The 24,826-nt window shown below is 49.9% G+C and overlaps 1 protein-coding gene across 1 annotated transcript; it reads right to left on the bottom strand.

Annotated features, from left to right (window-relative positions):
* Positions 1 to 1,770: 1,770 nt before the first annotated feature.
* On the bottom strand, positions 1,771 to 23,336 carry FAM167A (family with sequence similarity 167 member A). The gene is made up of 3 exons (XM_058020237.1): positions 23,153 to 23,336; positions 14,724 to 15,269; positions 1,771 to 4,120 (listed from the first exon to the last, which is right to left on the bottom strand). The coding sequence occupies exons 2-3, from the start codon at positions 15,099 to 15,101 to the stop codon at positions 3,857 to 3,859; spliced, it is 642 nt and encodes a 213-aa protein (XP_057876220.1). The 5' UTR covers positions 15,102 to 15,269; positions 23,153 to 23,336; the 3' UTR covers positions 1,771 to 3,856.
* Positions 23,337 to 24,826: the final 1,490 nt, after the last annotated feature.

The raw sequence follows: 24,826 nt of genomic DNA on the forward strand, positions 1-24,826 counted from the left end.
CTCTTAATTGACCCAAAGGAAGTAAAAAGAAAAAAGAAACCTGGGCCAATTAATTTTTAACTGATTTTTTCATGGTAAAAAATGTGGGATTTTGGACTGACTAAAACTTCGGGGATTGGGTCTAGCTGAAAAAAAGAAAGTGGAAAAGTTTTATTAAGGCTCCTTCAAGGAAAAATTTTTCACAGTTAACAGCAAGACAATGTTTGAATGAAAATGAAGTGTTAATGTCTCAGCTGTAATTTAAAAATTTTAGAACTATTTTTGCAGAATCCCAGAATGGCTTGGGTTGGAAGGGACCTTAAAGTTCATCCAATTCCAATACTCAGCCATGGGCAGGGACACCTTCCACTGTCCCAGATTACTCCAAGCCCTGTCAAACCTGGCCTTGAACACTTTCAGGGATCCAGGGGCAGCCACAGCTTCTCTGGGCACCCTGTGCCAGGGCCTCACCACCCTCACAGGGAACAATCTCCTCCTAAGCAAAGAATTTTAAGTGATGTATATAAATTTTGAGTAAAAGCAAAGTTTATACAATTAAAATGCTAGACTGATCCCCCCTCTTTAAAATTTGCATTGAGCTTTTAGGGGCAAGCAAAAAGAATCTGAAATTTATTTTCCAATTATCCTGGAGAAATCCATGGTCCTCCAGCCTGACCACCTAAATTAAAACTGCAGTTAGTTATTCCCACAGATTAGTCTCAGACTGGCTCTTCCATTTCACGAGCAACGTGTCTCACTGCTGGGTGGCTGAGGACAGCACTGGAATCTGTGCCCAGAAGATTCCTGCTTCCAAGAGATGGAGGATTCCTGCTTCCAAGAGATGGTGCTCCAGATGGAGATGCAGCTTTGATTTGTTGGTCTAAAAAGGAAGCATTTTTTGGATGGACTTCAGCAGAACCAACCTTGATTTCCCCCAGCTTTTCTCTCCAGGCATCTGGGAGAGGGAATGTGGCTCGAAGCCACAGGAGAGGAACCAACACTCGAGGGTTTGAATCATCTCATTGTGGACAACTGAGACCTGCAGGCTCCTGTCTGGGAATTTCGTGGTGGGAGCAATGACCTGTCCTCATGTTTCTCAAATCTGAACCAAAAATTGGGTGACTTTTAATTTTAAATGAAATTCAGCAAAAATCATACCTATTTCTATTTATTTTTCCTCCATAGCCTGATATATTTGAAGTGCCTGGGCCCACTTTTCACTCAGTGGCTAACTAACATAAAGCATATATCTTTTTTTGCTTTCTTTCCCATAGGTTTTTGTCCAAACACACCATATGTGCTCCAACCTCATTTTCCTCCCATCTCTCCTGGACTGCCAGGTGGAGCTGATGGGCTTGAGTGGATACAAAAAACCTGCCAGGAAAAAATCTGGCACACCTGTAACCCTGGAACAAACCATCCTGGTGCTTCCCCAACACACTGAGACCAGAGGCAGAAATCAATACAGACAGAGGCTTTATAATTAAAAAATTGTGCATTTTGACAAACAGCTGGCAGTTACACTCATCCCTCTTCCCCCTTAATGCAGAAAATAAATGTCTGGAACCCAGACGTCTGATTTTCTACTGCCACGTGTAATGATCCACTAAGACTGTGCTTGAATTAACCCCTGCTTTTGGCTTCCAGACAAGAGCCCAAAGGCAGGCCCACCCTGTACTCCACTCCATTTGACCCTAGAGAGAACCAATCCCCCTTTCCAAGGCATTATTTTCATGGAAAAACCATAATGTCTTTATTCTGATTGAAAACATCTCTAAAAATCAACATGTGAGACACAAAACTGATTTATTTTTATGAAAAAAGTAAACAAAGAAGAATTTTAATGAGGTGGTTGTTTTTTTTTTCCAAGATGTCCATGGGGAAGTAAGGCTGTTCCTAGTAAACTGAATGGCACCGTGGCTGGTTGTCTTGTCCAGAGGCCAAGTGACAGCCTGGTCACAACCCAAAATAAACCTTCCTCACCTGGGGAGCACAAGAATCAGCACCCAGGCGTGGTGCTGATGGTATAGATAAAGCTCTGGTGCCTAAAATTCTGCTTTCCTTAGCAGAAAGATGAGGGAGCTTTGGGGTGGATGGGGAGGCATCACCCAGGGGTTGTGGGGATGAAGGACTGATCTCATCTCAAAGCCCTCAGTCCCACATATCTGTGAACCCCTTAATTCATCCCTACTGTGCAGACCTGTGGAGGAACACAAATTATTTGTCCTCTCTGCACCAATCTAGAGCTCTCTGTGGAGCTCCAGGTGTGACAACCTCCTTGCATGTTCCCAGGCACATCGGATCCTCGCTGGATCGCTGGATCGCGGATCCGCATTTCGGAACAAAGGCAAGAACCCAACCTGGAGCCTCGTGGGAGAGGCGTCCTGTGGGCTCAGATGGACACACAGCGACTGACACACACACACACAGAGCTCACAGACAGCTACAGGCACATCGACACAGCCACAGCTTCCAGAGCAGTGGGGCTGCTCCTCCTGCTCCTCCCCAGGCCTTGGGCACAGCCAGGTCTGCTCAGCCAAGAGCTGCTCCTGCTCAAGCACGTGGGGAGGAGCTGAGCTGGGCTGAGATCCTAGAATGGTTTGGGTTGGACAGGACCATAAAGATCATCTGATTCCAACCCTCCTGCCATGGGTATGGGCACCATGAGCAGGATTGTTCCACTCTGACAGGGTCAGGAGCGGGGTGGGCACAGGGGCAAAAGCCTGAAGGCGTCCACACTTGATCTGCACTGTCTTGGGTGCCAGGTGTCCCAAAATTGCCATGGCAAGACCTCTGGAGTCCCTTGCTGGGCAGCACCAGAGGTCTCTGCCCCCCGTGCCAGGTACGGGCAGCTGTGTGCACTGAAAGGCAAGAAAACACAGCATCCATCTCACATTCTGCTGGGCAGGGAGGGACCCCCCCGTGTTGCTGCAGGTCCAAAGCTCATCACAGCAATTTCTCCCTTTAATTTTAAGTCCCATTTTGAGTTTGTAACCCAAAAATCCCCTTTCTCCTCTTGAAGTCCCTCTCTCTGATGGATGTGTTCTGCTACAGAGGATCCAGGGTTTGCTGGTGCTGCTGTTGGGGGGTGTCAGCCTGGGGATATCTCTGACAGGAAACAACATTTCCTTGTTTGCAGGGTGAACCACAGGCGGTCTTGGGGCTGACAACAGGATCCAACAGGATCAGAAACGTGTATTGCTCTGGGTATGACTTCCAGGGCACACAGGAGACTTCTGGTCAGCTGGAATGTCTGAATGTGCCCATGGTGAGTCCATCATCTATACCACAGGCAAAATGAAGCTGTAGTGCCCTGGACTCTATGGAGTAATCCAACAAACACATCTTCTCACCATTTCTTGGGGCTGGTACCATTTAATCCACAGTCCTTTGCTGATGGGAGGGCTCCTTCCCATTGGAAATCAACTTTACACCTGAAACAGCCCCATGGATCCCACACTTGGAGCAGCAGATGCTGAGGGCTGGTGCCCAAGGGAACATCCATGGAGGAAAGCAATGTTGCTCCAGCCTGGGAGGAGGGGAAGGGAAGAGGGATTTTGCTTTGTGGCTGATTTTTGACCCCTCCTTTGATTTTTGAGCACAACCACCCACACCGAGCTGCGTCCTGTGGGAGGAAGAGGAGGAGAAGGGGCTTGGCAAAGGAGCTGAGTGCGTGTGTTGGGTCTGGATGCTCTCCAGGCTTCTTCCACGCAGGTCCTGCCTTCCCCATGAGCATCCCCAGGCCGTTCCAGTGCCAATCTCCACTCCGCCACCAAGACCAGCTCCCCAGTGAAGCTCTCTCCTCGTTGGCCTCTCAAGGCAGAGAGAGCCCTCTCCCCTTTCCTCCCCCATCCTTCCCTCTCCTTCCCCTCCCCGTTCAGCACAGCGAGAACCGGCGGGAGTTGATGTTCATCTTGGTGACCCCGATGAGCTTGAGGGGCGTGGAGAGGCTGAAGGAGCTGACCAGGGGGAAGTCACAGAAGAGGTCGGCGAGCTCGTCCCTCTCCTCTAGCTCGAAGGTGGCGTCGTTGAGCATGCGCTGGTGCAGGTGGCACGTCTGCTCGATCTTCAGCTTGTTGATGTCGCTGCGCAGCCGCATCAGCTGCCTGGCCAGCTGCTGGTCCTGCAGGCGCATTTCTGCCTGGAAAAGGGGAGGGGAGAGGGGTTTTAGTGGTGAATTTGCTGCCTCCCTGCTCGAGGCTTGTGCCAGATTGCAAGGCAATGTTGGAATATTCCCAATATAGCTGGATGGGATCTGCCTTGGCTTGTCTGGCCCTTGTTGCTGAACCAAATAGAGGCCACTGTGGTGTTTCGCTCCAGAGACACTTTTGACTAGCTGGGTGCTGCAGCTGGGCAAGTGGAGACAAGTCTAGGCATGCAAGAGCTCTGATGGTGCTGGGATGGAGCTTTCCCTGTAACAGGGTCTGCTCCTCAGGTTACCTCTGGTGTAGAAGCTTTAAGGTGGTGGTGAAGGAAAGGAGTCTGTTCTGATGGAGGGTTTGGATCCAGAGCTTTATTCTGACCCACAGGCCTCTGAATCCAACAACAGCTCCAACAGAACTCCCTGACCATGTGGTTGCTGTTCCTTTTAACTCCAGGGAGAGGGGGAGGGAAGGGGTAGGGACCCACCAACCAGGTATGGGAGAGGAGATCTTAAGGGACAAAGGACACCTGGATGGCCCAATGTCCCCCCGGGGGTAGAGGGCATCCTTTGAATCTGCCAGTCACTCAAGGCCCTTCTGGAACTCCAGGACTGACAGACAGTGCTGGGAAGGGTCAGGGAAGGGAAAGAGAGGTGATTGACACACCTGGGAAGGAATGATCAGTGGAAGGACCCGAGGTTCTAAGGTAAATCCTGAAATCACACTGCAACAAGGCAAGATGTATTCTATTGGCCATCTGTATGGCAGTTGTCTTTTGTCAAGTGGGCAGTTTGCCTTATCTCTTCCACACCCACTCCTCCCTCTGGGGGGGAACATCTGCTGATAACAGCTATTAAATGTCACTGCATGACTGATGAGAACTACAGCATCCCATTGGGAGATGCTCTGCCCAGAGGGAGGAGCCAAACATTGCTACCCAGATATAATCTGGAGATCCTGGAATACCAACACAGCTTCTCCACTGGATTCCCCAGAGGAACAGCAGCTGCTTCTTCCACTGGATTTTTGGAAGACAACTACACTCTTTTCTACAGGATCCCTGCTCCAGGAGATCCACACCTGACATTCCAGGAGGACTGCAGCCACAATTCTAATTGGGTTGCCACCAACACCCTGACCCACAGGGTGTCAAGTTGTGTTCTGACTCTGTCAGTGTTGTTTTAGTTTACTGTATTATTTATTTTATCCTTTTATTTTCTTCCCTATTAAAGAACTGTTAATCCTGCTCCCATACTTTTTGCTTGAGAGCCCCTTAGTTTAAAATTTATAGCAATTTGGAGGGGTGGGGAGAGTTTACATTCTCCATTTCAGGGGAGGCTCCTGCCTTCCTTAGCAGATTCCTGTCTTTCCAAACCAAGAAAAGTCTCAGGTGTTTTAAAAAAATATGTCATGGTTGACAAGGTGGTGTCGGGTCATAGGTTGGACTCAGTCTCAAAGATCTTTTCTAACCTAGCTGGTTCTGTGAACTCATCTAGAGGTGCTAAATCTGTGAGGGAGACAGGGATCTTCCAAGCCAACAATGCATCCCAAAAAAATACCAGCTTGGAATTGGGAATTTTTAACAATCGAGAAATTCTGTGCCTGCTCATGTTTTCAGGAGCACCAGGAAAGTGGAATTAAAGCTGTGCCAGGGCTGTTGGCTTGGGTATCTGTCAGGCTTCAGAGCCTCCATCTCAACATTAAACAAAGCCCAAATTAATTTTGCTCATAAGGCAGCAGCCACAGGGAGACAGAGCAATTAGAGGTGGAAAGGGCCAATTAAAAGAACACCAAATAACTGATCCCCAAATACTCAGCCTGGGTTTCCAGCCTGCATAAATCAGAGCTGGCCCATGACAGAGTCCACCTCCGCTGTGGTTTATTTTATCTCAGTGATTTGAAGTGGCTCTCAGGATGGGATCTCCATAGTTTCCCACAGGACAGAAAACTACAACCTCCAAGCTAATGATCTAAGTGTTTTGGAGGTATTTTTTTCTCCCCTGGCACCTGGCTTGAGAAGGTGGAAGATTCAGAAGTAATGAAAGGAAAGAGATTTTTTATTAAAAAAGAAATTCTATCTCATAATTAAGAAAATTCATTGCCACAGGATGCTGTGGGTAGTGAAGGAAGGAGTGAACACTCGGTGTGGGAATCACCCTGGCAAACAAGAGAAGGCAGGGCTGGAAAAGCAAATCAAGACAATTCCCACTTCCCACCCCACTTCCCTCCTCAATCCATATTCTGTGGATTGAGCCACAGAAAAGCAACAAAACCACAAAAGCTACAAAGAAAATAAGCTGAACAGGCTTACCAGAAGGGGCTGGAACAGGATGATCTCCAAGGCCCCTTCCAACTCAGCCAGTTCTAGGACTCTGTGACTGTGTTATAGGATAAATTTCCTTTCCTGGATGTGATTAGACCATATCGGTTTCCCTCCAGGCCTGGAAATGAACTGCTCAGTTTGTGGGTGCAGATGCAGCTCTGGGGGAAGGAAGTAAATTATTCCTAGCCTGGTGGCTTGTGCATGAAGATGCAGAAGGGAAGGGAGGAAGGAAAGTTCCCCTTGAGAGACCCCACAAGGACCCTGATATTCCCACATGAGACCTTTCCATTACCCCTTTCCGAGGGCTGCTGCAAGGACGGTGTGAAACAAAGCAGCCTCAGGGTTGCTTTAGTTTTTGCCATAATCCCTCCTCCTCCAGGCAAGCAGAGAATCCCAAAATGGTTTGGGTTGGAAGAGACCTTAAATCTCATCCAATCCCACTCCCTGACATGGGCAGAGACACCTTCCACTATCCCAGGTTGCTCCAAGCCCCATCCAACGTGGCCTTGGACACTTCCAGGGATGGGAACCTGTGCCAGGGCCTCACCACTCTCACAGGGAAGAATTCTTTTCTAATGTCTAAATCCCTTCAAACCCAAACTATTTGATGATTCTCTGACACTACAGAGGTATCCTGGAGGACCTTGCCTGATGAAATAAGACTCCAGCGTGGCTGTCTGGAGAGGATTAAGTCACCTTTGTACCAATCTCTGAATGAATCTCTCTCTCTCTCTCAGGAAATCTCTCTCAAATTGTGGTCATTTACCTTTATCAAAAAAGCCCCACTATTTCTTCTCAGACCTCATAACCTGCGCTCCCAGCAGAGCAATGCCACTTGGCAGATTTTATTCTTCCACCTGTGTTACAGTAAAAACAAAAAAACCCTATTCTGTTGATGTTTGCCCTGTCTCACAACAAACGCTGACATTTTATCAGGAGATGATCACAGGTGTTATTGAAGTGACCCTGGGTCATTCTTTCTTCTTGGTGTATCAAGTTACCTAAGAAATGCCAACAAAGGCTTTCATTGAATATTTGGAAGAATGTGGGATTAAAAAAGCCTCTGCTGCCAAAAGAAAAAAAACCAAAAAACCCAACATCATTTAAAAGAGAATTATGAGGCCATTGTGCAGAGAGCTGTGAGTTATAGGTGCTTTTTTTCTCTTGCAAACCAGCTTTACATTTTTTGACTGGTTCTTGTTTTCCCTCTTTTGAGGAATCCGTTTGATTTCCCACAAGCTGGAAGGCAAAGCCCACTAGAAAATGAAGATAAGGAACAAAGCCTGGCAGTGGTTGACTAAAACCATGTGGATGTGGCACTTGGGGACATGGTTTAGTGGCAGACTTGGCAGTGCCGGGTTAAGAGCTGGACTCAAAGATCTTTGAGAGCTTTTCCTTAACAATTCCATGTTTCTATGAGGGGATGATGTGCAGAAGGACGGGATGGAAGATGGGATGAGGGCTGGCACTGCCTGTGCTCCTTGGAAGGCTGCCTTGTCTTCCCAAGGGCTTGGGAGTTCCTTGCTTGGTGACAGCTCCTGAGGAGGCAGCTGGGCAGAGGGTGGAGAACTGAAGTCGAGCTGCTCTGCAGGGCATGAACTCTCACTCCCCACACTCATCCCTGGGGCTTGGCTTGGGATGCAAACCCCCTGTCCTGTATCCCTGTCCCATTAAACACTGCTCTGTTCAAATCCCCCCCCAGAATATTCAGAGGAATTTCAGCCAGAATCCAGAAATCCATTAAACACTACTCTGTTCAAACCATCCCAGAATATTTAGAGGAATTTCAGCCAGAAATCCTCATTCTCCTTCTCTTTCCCACAGGTTCTACACAAATACTAAAGCCATTCCCCCTGCTCCATGCTGAGGACCAAACAATCACTGGAAAGGATGAGTGATGTCCCTTTAAAAGCAGCAGAGTTGTCAGGCCAGCAGAGCTCCACAAATCTGCCTGGCAATGAATAATGGGATTACAGGGGCCACACCACGGGGAGCTGTGGGGTTTTTGGTTTGCAGGGTTCACCCAGGAGGGAACTCCACAGTCCAGTTTGTCCATGTGAGGCAGCAGCAGGATCCCACACATGGGTGCAGCATCCAGGAGAAACCCATGGGAAGCATCCAGCAGCAGCCAGGCTTTGGATTTCCTTTGATCTTCTCATGGCCAGGGCAAAAAGAACCTTAAGTGTGTCTTGCTCATGAAAACCAACATTTTAACACATTCTGTCCCTCTCTGAACACCCAGCCCCAGGTGTTTCTCACCAGCATGGGTGGGGAATGTTGTTGGAGAGTACAGGATGCCAGGCTGAACTTCCCAGGCTGAAAAAGGAACCAAATTCAATTCTTCCTGGCAGAGAAGTAACTGCTGGATTTAAATGCAAAGATGGACCACCAGATCTTAGGAACCTGGGAGGGATTTTCTGCTTGGATTGAGCCTCAAAGTCTTCCAGGGATGTGTAACAGGGGTGAGGGAGAGAAAATTCTGGATATATTTTTTCCTGATTACCAGTCTAGGTGGCTCATCCTAAATTGCTACAAGCAATTACCTTCAATTTTGCCTTTCAACAGACAGGAAGACCAATAATTTTCCCATTTCCAGCAGCCCATCTTTTCTCTGCATTGCTTTTGGGGGATTTTCAGCAGGCAGCACCTCGAGGCATGCAGATGAGGAGCTCTTTGAGATTTCCCTCTCTTCCCAAAAGAGAAGAATCCCATGGATGAAGTCCCAGCCTGGCCCACGAAGCTCAGGGGGTTCATCTGTGGAGAGGCAGCTGCTCCCACAGGGCCAGCCCTTTTTTCTTTCCAAAAGATCAAAAGAAACTGAAATGTCAATTGGCACTTTCCTGAGTGCCAGCACAAAGAAGCACAGGACACTTGTCAGATCCTTGCCAAACCCTTTAGACAAGTCCACATTGTCTGTGTTTTAGTTTGGGGCTTCTTCAGAGGTGCTCAGATGCCGCCCTGTTATATCTAATTGTAGGTGCTCACGCCCTTGTGGTGCAGCCCACAGCCCCAGATGAGTTATCCCAGCTCCTTCTGGAGTGCCTGGGAGTTCTCCACCACCACCAGGAGAGCTTTCTTTGCCAGCTGGACCATGTTGTGAGTCCCAAATCTCACTCTTCCTCACTGTTGTTTAGGCCGTGTTGGCTCCCTCTTTCCCTAAAGCAGTGGCTGCACCCAAACTGACCCTTGGGGATGGTCCTGTTCCATAATAAATCCCAAACTCTTCCCTAGTTTCAGCAATTTAACAGTGGAGGTCACAGAATGGTTTGAGTTATCCCTCCTCCTTCTGGAGTGCCTGAGAGTTCACCACCACCACCAGGAGAGCTTTCTTTTCCAGCTGGACCATGTTGTGGGTCCCAAATCTCACTTTTCCTCACTGTTGGCTCCCTCTCTCCCCAAAACAGAGTGGCTGCAGCCAAACTGACCCTTGGGGATGGTCCTGCTCCATAATAAATCCTAAACTCTTCCCTAGTTTCAGCAATTTAACAGTAGAGGTCACAGAGTCACAGAATGGTTTGGGTTGGAAAGGATCTTAAAACTCATTCTGTTCCACCCCCTGCCATGGGCAGGGACACCTTCCACTGTCCCAGGTTGCTCCAAGCATTGTCCAACCTGGCCTTGGACACTTCCAAGGATGGGGACTCCACAGCTTCTCTGGGCACCCTGTGCCAGGGCCTTTCCACCCTCATAATGAGGAAATTTGGTGCTGCATCATTGTTTAAATTCACTCAAGCACTTGTTCAGCCAATATGAGTGTCCCAAATGGAAATAAAAGCACTTAATATTTTTTTTTTTTTTTAATCTGACCAACAGGACACAGGTGTTTTATGTTTTCCCAGACATTTGTGTTTCTTTTCAGGTCTTTCCTGCATTTCTGGCTCACATCTCTCAAATTTCAGTGCCAAACTGGTGAATTTGAGATAGAAAACTCATTTTTCCTAAAAGGACAAAGTTAGAACTATTCTGTCTCTATTCATAGGGTTGCACTTTAGCCATACTTAGGAGGGAGAGGACTTTGAGCGCTTAATTTCATAACTTGTAAAATCTGGCAAATTTCAAAAAGCAAAGTGTGACCCCTCCAGCCGTCGAGTCTGTCACCCTCCCTGGCCTGGTGATGGTTTTGCTCTCAGCACAGACGAGGAGCTGCCACACTTGTCAGTGCAAAGGCAAACACAAGGGCACAGAGGAGGCAGGAGGAGCTGGGGAGGGAAATGCTCCAGCCCCGGGGCAGCTCAGCACATGCTGAGAGCTGCAATTTGCTCCTACACCTCCACAGAGCCTCTCAGCACAAAAACAAGAGCAGTTTGCATGTCTGAATAAATCAGCTTCTCGGGGGCAGGTTCTCAGCAGGGCCCAGCTGAGGCTCTGTGGGTTTGTGTCAGTCCCACAAACCTGGGTCTGGCACGGGTCACCTGAGGTGACAGGCCCGGAAAAGCAGATTTTTGGGTTTGTTCTTGCTGGAATGGCTCTTGGGGTATTAAAAAGTCTTTTTTCTCAGCTTTGCACTCAAAGAAGTTGGGATTCTTCAGCTCTGATTTTTAAGGCTGTTTATTTTCTCTTATCTCATACATTTTCTTTTAGACTTGTGGAGTCTGTCCAGCAGGTCAGGTTGAGGCACACACTGACTGCTCTCAGGACGGTGTTATCTTTTTATACTTAAAACTGCATGTACTTTATTTACAATAATTTTCAAATACTTATTACCTAAGTTAGACAGTTTGTCTTAAACTAATTTAAAAGTGTTACTGTCACAGCAGAAGTTGGAGGACAAGAAGAAGAAGAAAAACAGGACATGCTTAGATTGTTTATTTTGCTTTTTGAACTTCTATTCTAGAAACTTGAAATTTTTTCTTTTTCACTTTGTGATAAATTTACTATAATTTAATTCAAATTTTTGTGGCTTCTAACTTTTCCCATAAGGTTGGTAATTGTTTCCATGGGTTAAAATTGAAGGCACAGGTGTCTTTGACTCTGTGCCAAGGTCTCTGAGCCTCCTGCCAGGGTTTTGGGACTTTTAGGGCAGTTAGAGGAATGTCTTGGGTTCTTACAGCAGATGGACAATAAAACCTTGGGTTTTGTCTTTTGCTTTACTGCTCAACATGAGCAGCCTGAACCTGGCTGAAGTCAAATCAGAGCACACTCTGAAAACACAAAGGAAAATTCCTTGCAGTGTCAGATGATGGCTTTTGTGTGGATTGGGAGTGACAAGAGAGAGGGAGGGCAAGAGGAAATGGCCTCCAATTGCACCAAGAGAGGTTTAAATTGGATATTAGGAAAAAATTTCTTCAGCAAAAGCATTGTCCAGGGCAGAGGAGGAATCCCCATCCCTGGGGGGATTTGAAAGCTGTGTGGATGTGGCTTGGGGACATGGTTTAGTGCTGGCCTTGGCAGTGCTGGGGAGTGGTTGCACTCAGTGATCTTAAAGGGCTTTCCCAGCCTAAACCCTTCTATAATAGCACCAAATTTACTCTCCTGCCTCTGCTGCTTTTGGCTGGGACAGAGTTAAATCCAGAACTGGGTGGTCCTGTACCAGCTGCCTGATGGGAACAGTCCTCATCATGTGCAAACTCCTGAAGGTCCAAGTGCTTGGCAGGAGCTCCCTGGGACAAGCCAGAACCATTCCAGGGTGAAGCTGTTGAAACAACCCAGCCCGAACAGGCTGAGAGCTGTGCTGTGCTGAGGGTTGTTGGGGCTGATGGAGCTGCACACTCTGCATTTCACTCCCTAAGGACAGGGCTGCTGCACTTCTTTCCTGCGTGGAAAGAATCTCCACATTCACCAGCTTTCGCCTCTTCATTGGCAAGGGGAATCCTACAGACCCTAAATAACCACTTTGTGGGATCACAGAATCATGGGAGGGTTTGGGTGGGAAGGGACCTTAAAGCTTATCTTGTTCCAGCCTACCATGGACAGGGACAACTTCCACTATCCCAGGTCATTCCCAGCCCTCTCCAGTCTGGCCTTGGACACTTCCAGGGATCCAGGGGCAGCCACAGCTTCTCTGGGTGCCTTCCCCACGCTCACAGGGAACAATTCCTTCCCAATATTCCATCTATCCCTGACCTCTGGCAGCAGGAAGCCATTGCCCCTTGTCCTGTCCCTCCAGGTCCTTATCCAAAGTCCCTCTCCATCTTTCTTGTAAGCTGCTTCAGGAACTAAAAGACCACAAGTAGGTTATCCTGAAGCTTTCTCCAGGCTGAACAATCCCAATTTTCTCAGTCTTTCCTCACAGCAGAGCTGCTCCATCCCTCTGCTCATCCTGGTGCCTCCTCTGGACTCTCTCCAGCAGCTCCAGGCCCCTCTGATGTTGGATCCCAGATCTGGAGGCAGCTCTGCAGGTGGGGTCTCACCTGAGAGAGGCAGAATTCCCCCTCCCACGATGCCCACACTGGGGGATCAGCCCGGGTTCTGGTTGTTTTCTGAGCATCGCCCTGCTCTGGAGCCTCCCTGATGGCTCTGCTACCACAACAAGAGGAAAAATCTTGTCTGTGTTGGGATCTTTGGAAGCTTGCTCCTTTATTTGACAAGAAACTACATTTCATCCTTGAAATGTAATGTGAAATGCACCTTTTTGTTCCAGCACCATGTGATGGGATGGCCTGGCTGTGCTGGCAGCTCTTACCCACACTCGTGCCTCCAGCTCAGCTATTTCACCCTGTGGTCAGTCAAAAAATTGCTCTCTCTTTTTGGGGAAATTGTTCTAAATTACCAGTCACGTCCAGATTCAGCAAAGACTGGTGTAATTAAGTGGCTGGGAAATGGAAAGTGAGGAACAATTAGGGTTTGCTTGGCCTTTTCTCGTCTTTAATTCAAACTTTCAGTTTTTGACAGATGGTGGTTTAGACGCCACACCCCAGTCTGGGGGGTAGAGTCAGACTCTGAGACAATTTGTACTTCCATCATGGGCAGAGATTGAAAGAAAACCCCAAATCTTTTCAAATCCAGGGTTCTGAGAAGGAAAATCTGCTTCTTACTCTCTTTGATCATCTTGAGATTCAGAGTTTCCATCAAGTGTGAATTTAAGATTACACCCAGATTCAGGTCAGAGATCCGGAGCTGAGGTTCTCCAAAGCACTGAGGGCTTGTAGGGGATCATCTCAAAGTTCCTAATAGTCCTGAATTCCTGAAAGCATGATTCTAAGAAACAAACTCACCAGAATATCCAGAACCACCTCTGTAAATAAATCCTATGGGGACTAGCAGAGTTGGGTGAATGCAGCAACAGAAAGTTGACAAATCAACATTATCTGAAGCAAAAGTCACAAAGAAATCTTTAAAACTGTTATTTATTTTTGTCAGAAACTTTCCTCAAAGATTTCAGTGCTTCTCTCAAAAACAAAGTGTCTGCACAGGAACATTTTCACCAGTGTTGGCCACAAGTGAGGTCCCAGCTCCTGCTGCAAATATTCCTGCTGGGACTCACAGGCAAAATTCCAACTGGGCAACAGAAACAAAGCCACGTGTCATGAGTCACTTCCAGTGATTTGGGCCAAAAAATAAAGAGTTTTCATGCCAGTGAGGAGAAGGGAAGTGTGGTTTTGGTGTCTGATTGCTTCTACTCTTGTGAAGAGCACCTGAGCTCAGTCTCCAGCTGCCCTGACAGGGACATACCCATCCTATCAACCTCCAGAGAATCACAGAACACCCTGAGCTGGAAGGGACCCACAAAATCATCAAGTCCAACTCCTGACCCTGCACAGGCCAACTCCAAAATCACTGGATGTGCCTGAGAGTGTTTTCCAAACATTTCTTGAGCTCTGTCAGGATTGGTGCATCCCCCTGGGAATTATCCCCAGGCTGTGCTGACTCCTGAGCTCAGCTGGGAGCTGTGTCAGGCCCAGGATAAATTTGTGCCAAAAACCAAGATAGCAAAGTGACAGAGAAAAGGTGAATTCCAGCCTGGCTCTCTGAATTTTCCTAGCACAGGTTCCTAGAAAAGACAAAGGACTTTTGTCCCCTCCTTTTCTGTGAAATATCCAGCACATAACAACCATAAATAAGCAGATGTGGGAGTCAAGGCCTAAGGTTGGGATGGGGGGATGACAGAAATGTGGTCTGGGTTTGAATCAAGAAAAAACAACAAAAGATGGGCCTGGAAGAGCCAGGTGTGGAAAACAAAATGAGTGATGGAAAATACAAGTGATGAAAAACACAATGACTGATTGTTGCTTTTCCACCTGGGGCTGAAGGCAGGTAGCAACAAGGAGTTCCCCCACTCTTTCATTTTTATCCCTCTTGAAAATCTGTGCTAGCAGGGACAGGGAGAGGCAATCACTCACCAGCTCCTTCCTGAGCCACGTCAAAGCCTCGTCGATGCTCTCAAAGCCACCTATCCTCCCCGAGGTGACAGTCCCCTTGTCCTGGGCAGGGCTCCCATTGAGGTGCAGCTGCACCTTCCTCATGGGCACAGTCTCCCCTGGGCTCTTTTTGCCCTTGGTGGCCTCGTCCTCCCTGTCCCCCTCGTCCTGGGGGCTCTTCCAAGCCTGCTCCTCCAGCTTTGCCTTCCATTCCAGGTAGGAAGGGCGCCTGGTCTCCAGTCTCAGCTTCTCTGTCAGCGCCTTGAGGGTCCTCAGGTGATCATCTGGAGGAGGAACCCCCCCAGAGCCAGCATCCATGCTGTCCAGGGCCTCTTCTATTTGGATTTGGGGCACAGCCATCCTCTCTGGGAGTCCAAAGGCATAGAGGTGGGCTGGGAAGGTCCAGGGAATGGAGATGAGAACCCTCAAGGTTTGACCAGGGTGTCACAAGGTGCTCAGCACAGCTGCCTGGAGGACAGCTGAGGTGTGGGCTCCTCTTCAAGCACCAAACCAGCCTTGGATGAACACCTAGAAGAAGAAGAAAAAGAAAAAGGATTGGTTTTGAGAAGGAAAAGGGAGTGAGGAAAGAGAGACAGCTCTTGTGAGGGTTTTGGGAGAGGCTCAGTGCCAAGGTGCTGCAGGGGAGGGTGACCTCACCTCGGTTATCTGAGTGCTCTGGGGCAGGAACAGACAGGCTCTGGCTTTCAGCAAAGCTCTGGTTACCTACACCTCCAATCTTAACTCCAGGGGCCACAGAAGGGTGGCCAAGGAGGCCAGGACACATTCCCAGACCCCAAAGTCCTCTGGAGACAGCAGTGGCTGTTCCTGGATGTTGGGATGTCTGGTTTTGTTGATTTTCCGCCTGGCAAACCCACATTTCCCCATCTGGGCAAATCAGGTCCAGATGAAATAGGGCAACCTGAAAGAGGGGAAGTTTGGATTAAATTTTAGAGAGAAATTCTTGGCTGTGAGGGTGGTGAGGCCTTGGCACAGGGTGCCCAGAGAAGCTGTGGCTGCCCCTGGATCCCTGGAGGTGTCCAAGGCCAGGTTGGACAGGGCTTGGATCAGCCTGGGATAATGGAAGGTGTCCCTGCCCATGGTAGCAGGTGGGATCTTTAAGGTCCCTTTCAACAAAAACCATTCTGTGATTCTGCCAACCCAAACTTCTCCCAGGAGTTTGAGTCAAAAGGAGAACTGGAAAAAAGGATTTATTCTTCCCCACACCACACTACCCTCCAGTTTAAGATCTGGGTTTAGTTCTGGGTTTGCCAAAGCTGCAGACTGAGGATTCAGCTCCCTCCTGGCCCAGTGGTCCCAGCCAGGTGAGGAACTCGCTGGGGTGCTGGCATGGTCTGGGCTCAGACACCCAGGGAGATTTGGACTTGTGGTTTCCATCACTGGCCATGCCCAGTTTGTCCAGTGGGAATGGTCCCTTGCAAACACCCTTAGGAGCAGCAGCACAGGGAAACCAGGAGCTTCCTCCCCACTCCTCCTCCTGTCAGCACCATGGAAGCTGTGCCCACAGCTGGTCTGACAAACCCTGGGACCTGGAGGGGCAGAGAACTCCTCAAGAGTTAAGCTCAGGCAGCTTCTGTGTTCATTTGCCAGCAGGATCAGATAAGAGACATTCTCAAGGTCGTGTGCTCATCTCTAGCTGAGCTAGGAATAGATCCAGAGCTGTCCTCTGAACGTCAGGCACAAACCAAAACACTCCTCTGCCTGCCTGGTGAGGTGCCTGGAAAACCAGGCAGGATGTGTGCAGCTTCCTAGAGTCACTCAGCCATTCTTCTGCCTGCCATTCCCACAGAGGCATGTGCAGCTCTGAAATCCAGACCATAATTATGCCTCTCCAACCTTTTCAGCAAGAAGATTCGATTTATAATAAACACTGAGTGAGAGCAAGACTTATCCCAACAATTGTGTGGGGGGCACACGAGCTGGAGGAGGAGTTGAGAGCGTACACACAGACAGTGTGGGGGTGGAGGATTACTCATGTTGTGGTCTCCTTCCTGCTCCTATTTATGTTAATGAGAGTTTTACAGCGAAAAGGAGCACACACAGACACTCTGGCAGGTTGGAGCCAACAGCTCTCGTGCCTGGAACAGCAACAATTTTCCTCCTTCTGTTGGAAAAGAGAGGGGAGAGCACTGGGCTGCTCTGGTGGAAGAGTTCTCTGCAGGGCTCAGGGCATGTCGATGAATTTACCTTTCCTCCTGCTCCAGCCTCCCCAAATCAATAAAGGAAAACAAGTAATGACTCTAAAGACCTCGTTTCTGAGATTTTTTTTCTCTATCCTACAAGACCTCTGTGGAGATTGCTGAGGGTGGCCCAAACCCAGCAATCCCAGAGCCTGCTGCAGTTCCACACTGGATTTGCTAATCCCCAGCAAAGATCATATTTTTATCATTTTCTGAATGCCACAGCTACAAAACAGAGGCCCACACAAACTCTTTTGTCCTGTTTTCCAGCATGTGTGGAATCCTCAGGGTGGCAATGGCCCCTGGTATTTGAGCCCTGGGCACAGCTCAGATAGCATTTAGAGCATTGGACCATGAAAACAGAACAGCAGCTTGGAGCATCCCCTTTGTCACAACCCTGCTGACATCTCCCCATCCCTGTCACCAAAACTCCCAGCAGCTTTGGAGGAGATTTGGTTTTTCTGCCCTAAAAGCAACATTGATTCAGCCCATCCTTCTCTATCTCCCTGGTGTAACATGAAAAATCTCATTCCCTCTGCAGGGACGCCCCTTAAATTGGCAGCATTCTCCAGCCTGTCCAAACTCCAAAGTGGCAGAAGGGAGCCACCTCTAATTTCCCATCAATATCTTGGACTTGGATCAAGGACCTGCTGTGGAGAAAGAGATCTGAAAGTTGTAAGTGTGAGAAAAATGCCCTTGTGCTGTAACACAAACCCTGAGAGCTCCCAAACTCCCAGGAACAAACCTGCCCCTGGCTCAAATCCACATCCTCCCAATCTGCCTGCCCAAGGCTTGGCTTCCCCTGGGCTGGCCTGTGAGAGGGGATTTAAGTGATTAATCCTTGATTTGTCTCATTATCACACCTGCCACAGGGAGTTTGTGCCACTCCTAATTAGGGGTAACGAGTTCAACCCCAAAACAGGGGGAGGGTTGGCTCACACCTCACTCAGAAGAATCCCCCCTTCCCTTAGATGAATCCTGAAAGCACAGAACACAACAGGTTACTGAGACAACAACAAAAACCCCCTTTAATTTCTTTCTGGTGTTAGATTTCCACTGGAGAAGTCAACTGACCTACCCCAAGGGATCAGCAGAAGCACCAGCCTGGGATGGAGAAATAACAGGAATGTTAAACTGGGAGTTCAACAATTAGCCAAGAGGAGCTGTGGAGAGCAAATTATTCTTCTTCCTTCACTGTTCCTGGTGGGCTGTGGATTCTTGTAACACCATTTCTTATTGCAGAGGAGCAGCAGTGGCTGCAGGAGTGTGTGTTAGAGGAATTCTGCTCCTCTGAAAGCAGGGAAGGCAAAAAATCCTCGATAGGAGAGAAAAGCTCAGCTGACAGAAGCTCTTTTGCCACACACACACCATAGATGACACTTCTGGCATGGAGCAAACAGGGCAGAGGCAATGCTTCAGCCTGTGAATGACCTTCAGAAAGCACCTCAGCCCCTCTGTGCCTCAGTTTCCCTCTCACTGAGAAGTCAGTCTGTACAACTGGCCTTCAGGGAAAAAGCTCTGAGGGTTTTCAGCGATCTACAGAATTCAGAATTCACCTCTGGTGTCCCCAGGTCTCATCTGCGTGCTCGTGCTCCCACTCCAGTGGGTGCAGGGACACTCCCTGTGATCCATGGAGTATGGGATGTGCTTCCCTGGATCATTTGCTCTGGAGGTTTGCACAGGGATCACACAGACACCCCCTGGTCCTGCAGAGGAAACCCCTGGAGTAAATCCAAGCTTCCAGCATCCCCATCCAGCTCTACAGCTCCCAGCAGCAGAGGCGGACCCTGAGCCTGGACAGGTGGGATGAAGGAACACCGTGGTGGAGTGAGAGGTGGGGGACAGTGCCTGGTGTGCAGGGAGAGCAGTGTTTGCCTCCCTCTATGCACAGTGTTGAAGGTTGCAGTGCAAGTTGTTTTCCATTACCATTGTATGGCAGATTACCTTTGTCAAGTGGGCAGTTTGCTTTATCTCTCTCTTTGAGTGACCACAATCACTCCTCCCTCTGGAGAGACATCTGCTGATAACAGCTATTGAATGTCACTGCATGGCTGATGAGAACTACAGCATCCCATTGGGAGATGCTCCGCCCAGAGAGAGGAGCCAAGCATTGCTACCCGGATATAATCCAGAGGTTTTTGAGACACCAGCACGGCTTTCTCCACTGGATTCCCCAGAGGAACAGGAGCTGCCTCTTCTTCCACTGGATCTTCGGAGGAAGAATACATCCTTCTCTCCTCTACAGGATCCCTGCTCCAGCAGAACCACCCCTGACACTGCAGGAGGGCTGCAGCCACATTTCCAATTGGACTGCTACCAACACCCTGACCCACAGAGTGTCAGGTTGTGTTCTGACTCTGTCAGTGTTGTTCTAGTGTGCTGCATTGTTTATTTTACCCTTTTTTTTTCTTTTCCCTGTTTAAGAACTGTTATTTCCTGCTCCCATATTTTTGCCTGAGAGCCCCTTAATTTAAAATTTATAGCAATTCAGAGGGGTGGGGAGGGTTTGCATTCTCCATTTCAGGGGAGGCTCCTGCCTTCCTTAGCAGACTCCTGTCTTTCCAAAGCAAGACATACAGCAATGACACAGGGATGGGGTGGGGGTGACTGACCCCCCTGGAGGTCTCTGACCCCCCCTGGGTGTTGCTGCAGGTTGGGAGAGGGGCAGAGAGGAGGAGGAGATGCCTGTGAGAAGGGGTTGCCATAGCAATGGAGTAAGGCTGAAGTTGGATGGATGTTCCAGAGCATCCTCAGGGCAGCAGAGACTCAGAGGCCTCAGGAATGGGCTGAGGGAAGGAGAGACCCATCAGGATCAACACTGCAGCTCCCTGGAGCTGGTGGATCCCTTTAAGGGTGGTTGCACATCATTCATTCCCTTCTCCGTACCAGAATGAGCTCTGTCAGGAGAGGAGCTGCTGTGTTGTGTGGATTTGGTGAGCTGGGGGTTCCTCGCTCTGCCAGAGCCCCCCTTATCCTGCTGGCTCTGCACAAGGGCCCTGCAGAGGTGGAGAACAAATCCCCGGGCATCCCACTGACCCCGAGGAGAGCTGTTTTCCCTGGATTTTATTATTCAGTGTTTACCCACCCAATCCTCTTCTATAGCAGCTGAAATCCTCCCCTGCAGAAAAGCAGCATGGTCTCTGGTGACCTTCAGCTTCCCTCCCTTCAAAAGGACAAAATCCCAGCACCAGGAAGAGCTGTCTGATCCTGAGGAACCAGGACAAGCTCCAGGGCTGGAATTGGTGTGTGAGGATCAAGATGCTCTCTGCCTACTCAGGATGGTTGGGACAGGATGGAAAGGGCTCTGCCCATGCTGGAGGAGCCATGGCAGAGCCCTCAGTGATACTGAGCACATGGAGACCTACTGGCCACACTCCTGTCTGTGAGTTTTTTCCTTTCTCCACGGAAAAATTACAGAACTGATGGGACCAAAATGGGCATTAAAAGCATAATGTGGACATGGCATTCACAGAAAAATGGAGAAAAGGGAAAAAGAGGGGCTTTCCATTCACATACGACCTGGAGCAAGATGAGGGTTTGCTACAGCACATCCTCCTTCCCCCAAATGGCCTCCAGAAAGAGCTCTGAACATTGCAAGGGAGCAGGGGAGGGCAGTGGGGGCTGCAGAAAATCCATCAGAGGAGTGGAGGGATGCAGAGATGGCTGCCCCAGCCCTGGCAGTGTCCCAGGCCAGGCTGGACAGGGCTTGGAACAACCTGGGGCAGTGGAAGGTGTCCCTGTCCATGGCAGGGGGTGGATGAGCTTTATGGAAGGACCTCCCTTCCAGCCCAAGCCATTTTGTGATTCTGTGAGATTAGAGGGGACCAGTTTGCACTCCCTGCCCCGAGGCACTTCTCCCTGGCTCATTTCCAGCATCACAGGCAGAGTCAGAACCTGTTTCAATAAACACATCTGCACCTTCCTGCCCGACTACACCTCATCCCTCCTGCGTCCCCCACACAGGCTCCTGGTGAGGCAGCAGGGCTGGGGCTGCTGCCTGCTTCTCAGGGACCCTTGCAGCTCCATTTTCAGACCAGTCGGGCTCCCCTGGATCAGCAGATTTCCAGGCTTTGTGTGGAAATCCTTGGCATTCCAGCAAACCAGTCTTCCAGTCAGCTGGAAGTGGCTGCAAACTGGGGAGCTGAGTGCTTACAACCCACCAGCGCAAACCAGGTAGGATTCCTCTCAGGAGGAAAAGGATTAAGGAGCAGGAGCAAAGGGAAGTTTTCAGGCTCTTGGTGAAGTCACCATGTCCACCTTGGTGTGTTCTGAGCTCTGTGGAGCCATAGATCATGGGCAAGGTTTCTTCTCCATGCACTGCCCAATGCTCCCAGCAGATTTTGGAGCTAAATTTGGAGGTGGCACAGCCAAGCTGTTCCCAGAGATGCCCCCAAAACACCTGTGGCTTGGCACAGCTGGTTGTTCCCCCTTTTTTTCCCACTGCCACCCCAGGCGTGGCCACGTTTCATTGCCCTGCCCGTGTGCCCAGGGTAATGAAAAGGGCTGGGATTCCTTGGGAATGAGCCAGGGCAGGCTGAGAAATGCTCCCTTCCCAGGAGACTAGCACGGGGAGCTATTTTTCCCCCAGATGCAGCATGCAAGGGTGTGTTTACAGAAAAAACAAACAAACAAACAACCCAACCTTTTTGTTTTGTTTTGTTGAGCTCCAATCTGCCCAGCACCCAGCTCAGCCCCTGCAGGGACAACGCCAGGGTCGCTGGGGACCCCCAGGCTCCAAGTTAACACCATCAGGGGAGTGGGGTCAGCCCCTCGGTGACCCCCTAATCCCCTTTACATGCCCCCTGTCCCATCCAATTATCCAAGCCATGATCACACAACCCCTATCCTCAGACCTGTCTTCTCCCTGTGCTGAGCTGCACTGTGGCATTTAAAAGCATTTCAGATCAGCTGGTTGCAAACAGACCCTCCTCTCCCTCCCCCCAGAAGGGCTACGCTGCTCTGAGGCTGATTATTTTTATTTTTTTTTTATTTTTCCCTGCAGCGTCTCTGCTACATTTTGCCAACACCTAATGGCTGCGGGGCTGTTACAAGCCGGATTCCTCCCGTTCTGGTGGATTTTTGTGGTGTACAAACCCCCTCCAAGAAGGATGGGGAGGGGAATTTAATGGGAATTTGAAAGCAGAGAAGATTTGGGATGCAAAAACCCAGCAGCAGCTCCCGTGTGCTGAAATGATGGCTGGCACAGAGCAAAAGCACGGCAGCCAAAACAGGCTCTTTCCCGCTGGAAAAGTGGGGAATTCCTGGGATGCAGGGGACGAGCAGACAAAGCCCGAGGAATCAGCTCCTCGCTGGAAGCCAGGAACTTGCTTTTCATCCATTCCCACCTCCCCCCCTGCTTCCTCTGCTGAGGTCTCCGATGTAGGAAAGCTCCGGATTGTGGAATAACAGGGGGAGCATCGCAGGGATGCAGGGAGGGATGTCCCCAAAGAGGTGCCAGCCCTGTGGCTGTGGGATGGAGATGCTGCACACCCCGGGCTGTTCGGGCACAAACACTCGTGCTGCAAGCTGGCGCTATTATTTTAACAATTAGCCCCAAGCTGTTATAAAGGGATCTGAAGAAGTTCTGTCTGGATTCTGTTATTTTATATTGTTTTTCCCCTTCTCGGCGCAAACGTGAGCTGCGAGGGCCAGACCCGAGCAGGTGGAAACCTGCTCTGCTCAGCACAGGGGTTTTTTTCATTCAAAAACCAGAGGTAGCAGGTTTATTTTTTTTTTATTCAAAACCCAGAGGTAGCTACGCCCTGCGAGGCTCATCCCACCATGTCTGCACTGCACAACCCCACCAACCTTTCCAGGTTCGGGAAAGGTTTCCGGGGCTCCAGCACATCCCAGGCTGGGGGCAGAGGGTGCAACAGGTGATGGTCCCGAAACCAGGGCATCCGCTCCCCTGTCACACCTCACCCAGCGAGGAAAAAATCAAAAAAATTCTCCTGGAGAGGGTGAGGAGCTCCGCGCTGCTCCCAGCTGAGAGAAAACCCACAAACATCACGGGAAAGGAGGATTCAGACATTCCCAGTCAATGGAGAGCCATCTCCAGGGAATGTCGCTTGCAGGGGGGGACACTTTGCAAACCCCATCACAGCAGAACCGGCTCGCCAGCCCCTGGTGCGGTGCCCACCACCCTGGGGTCCCCCACAGCTCCGTGCTGGGTATCCCTGTCGCCCCCAAGCCACCACCAGCACCAAAACTTACCGGGGCTGGAGTCGGATCGGGGATTATGGCAGGGACATCTCGGCTCCCTCCTTGCACCTCGGCTCCCCAAGTTGGTGTTCGCAGAGCGGTGTCACCAGTGCCTCCTCCCGGAGCCTGTCTCATCCTCCTCCTCCTCCTCCTCTGTGTCTCGCTCCAGCAATCTGTGCGTGTGGTGGTGGTTGGTTTGTTGTTTTTTTTGCTTTTTTTTTTTTTTCATTTAGGGGACTCTTTTTTTTTTTTTTTTTTTTTTTTTCTTTCCCCAGCGGTTGCGTCAGGGCTGTTGCCTGGAGACAGGCGAGCTATTCCAGTTTGAGCTTTTCAGCGCCGATTTCCTCTCTCTCTCTCTCTCTCTTTCATTCATACCACCGAGCCCTGAACCTACCTCCCACCAAGCAATAACCCTGGAGAGACCTGGAAGGGAGGAGGAGCTGCTCAGCCCGGGTCCTAAACACATCCTCCGGCACCCGGGAGAGGGAGGGAGGAACATCCGCGATGCTTTGGAGCAGGGATGCAGCGGTCCAGAGGAGGGCAGGTACCCTCGAGGCTTGCAGGAGATGCCCGAAGGAATCTGTGGCTCTTCCCGACACCAACCTGATGCTGATCGTGTTTCTTTCCATGGATATCAGCCCCACAAAGAGTTTGGGGTCTTCTGGCGTTCGGGAGAGCTTTGGGATGACGTTTTCCAGGTGCCAAGGGGGATTTTGCAAGGATGCATCAGCATCTCTAGGAAGCCCCAGGGTGGTGCTCCCCTGACTGGTACCATCCATCCCCGGGCAGGAACCAGCTCAGGAACCAGCCTGTGCCTGAATTTTGTGCTGGGAAAGCTCCTGTTGCTTCCACAGCTGCCCCAGAGAGGCTGGAAACCATTTTAGCTGCTTCTGCGGAGGGATGGAGAGAGGCAGTGCCCCAGCTGAATGGGGTCCAGAATGAAAAGCGGGGGACAGAGGGGGTTTCCCTTCCTTCCTTCCTTCCTTCCTTCCTTCCTTCCTTCCTTCCTTCCTTCCTTCCTTCCTTCCTTCCTTCCTTCCGACACTTCCTTCCTTCCTTCCTTCCGACACTTCCTTCCTTCCGACACTTCCTTCCTTCCGACACTTCCTTCCTTCCTTCCTTCCTTCCTTCCTTCCTTCCTTCCTTCCGACACTTCCTTCCTTCCTTCCTTCCGACACTTCCTTCCGACACTTCCTTCCGACACTTCCTTCCGACACTTCCTTCCGACACTTCCTTCCGACACTTCCTTCCTTCCTTCCGACACTTCCTTCCTTCCTTCCTTCCTTCCTTCCTTCCTTCCGACACTTCCTTCCGACACTTCCTTCCGACACTTCCTTCCTTCCTTCCGACACTTCCTTCCGACACTTCCTTCCTTCCGACACTTCCTTCCTTCCTTCCGACACTTCCTTCCTTCCTTCCGACACTTCCTTCCGACACTTCCTTCCGACACTTCCTTCCTTCCGACACTTCCTTCCTTCCTTCCGACACTTCCTTCCGACACTTCCTTCCGACACTTCCTTCCTTCCTTCCTTCCTTCCTTCCTTCCTTCCTTCCTTCCTTCCTTCCTTCCTTCCTTCCTTCCTTCCTTCCTTCCTTCCTTCCTTCCTTCCTTCCTTCCTTCCTTCCTTCCTTCCTTCCTTCCTTCCTTCCTTCCTTCCTTCCTTCCTTCCTTCCTTCCTTCCGACA

Source organism: Melospiza georgiana, chromosome 3 (assembly GCF_028018845.1).
Source record: "Melospiza georgiana isolate bMelGeo1 chromosome 3, bMelGeo1.pri, whole genome shotgun sequence".
NCBI lineage: Eukaryota > Metazoa > Chordata > Aves > Passeriformes > Passerellidae > Melospiza > Melospiza georgiana.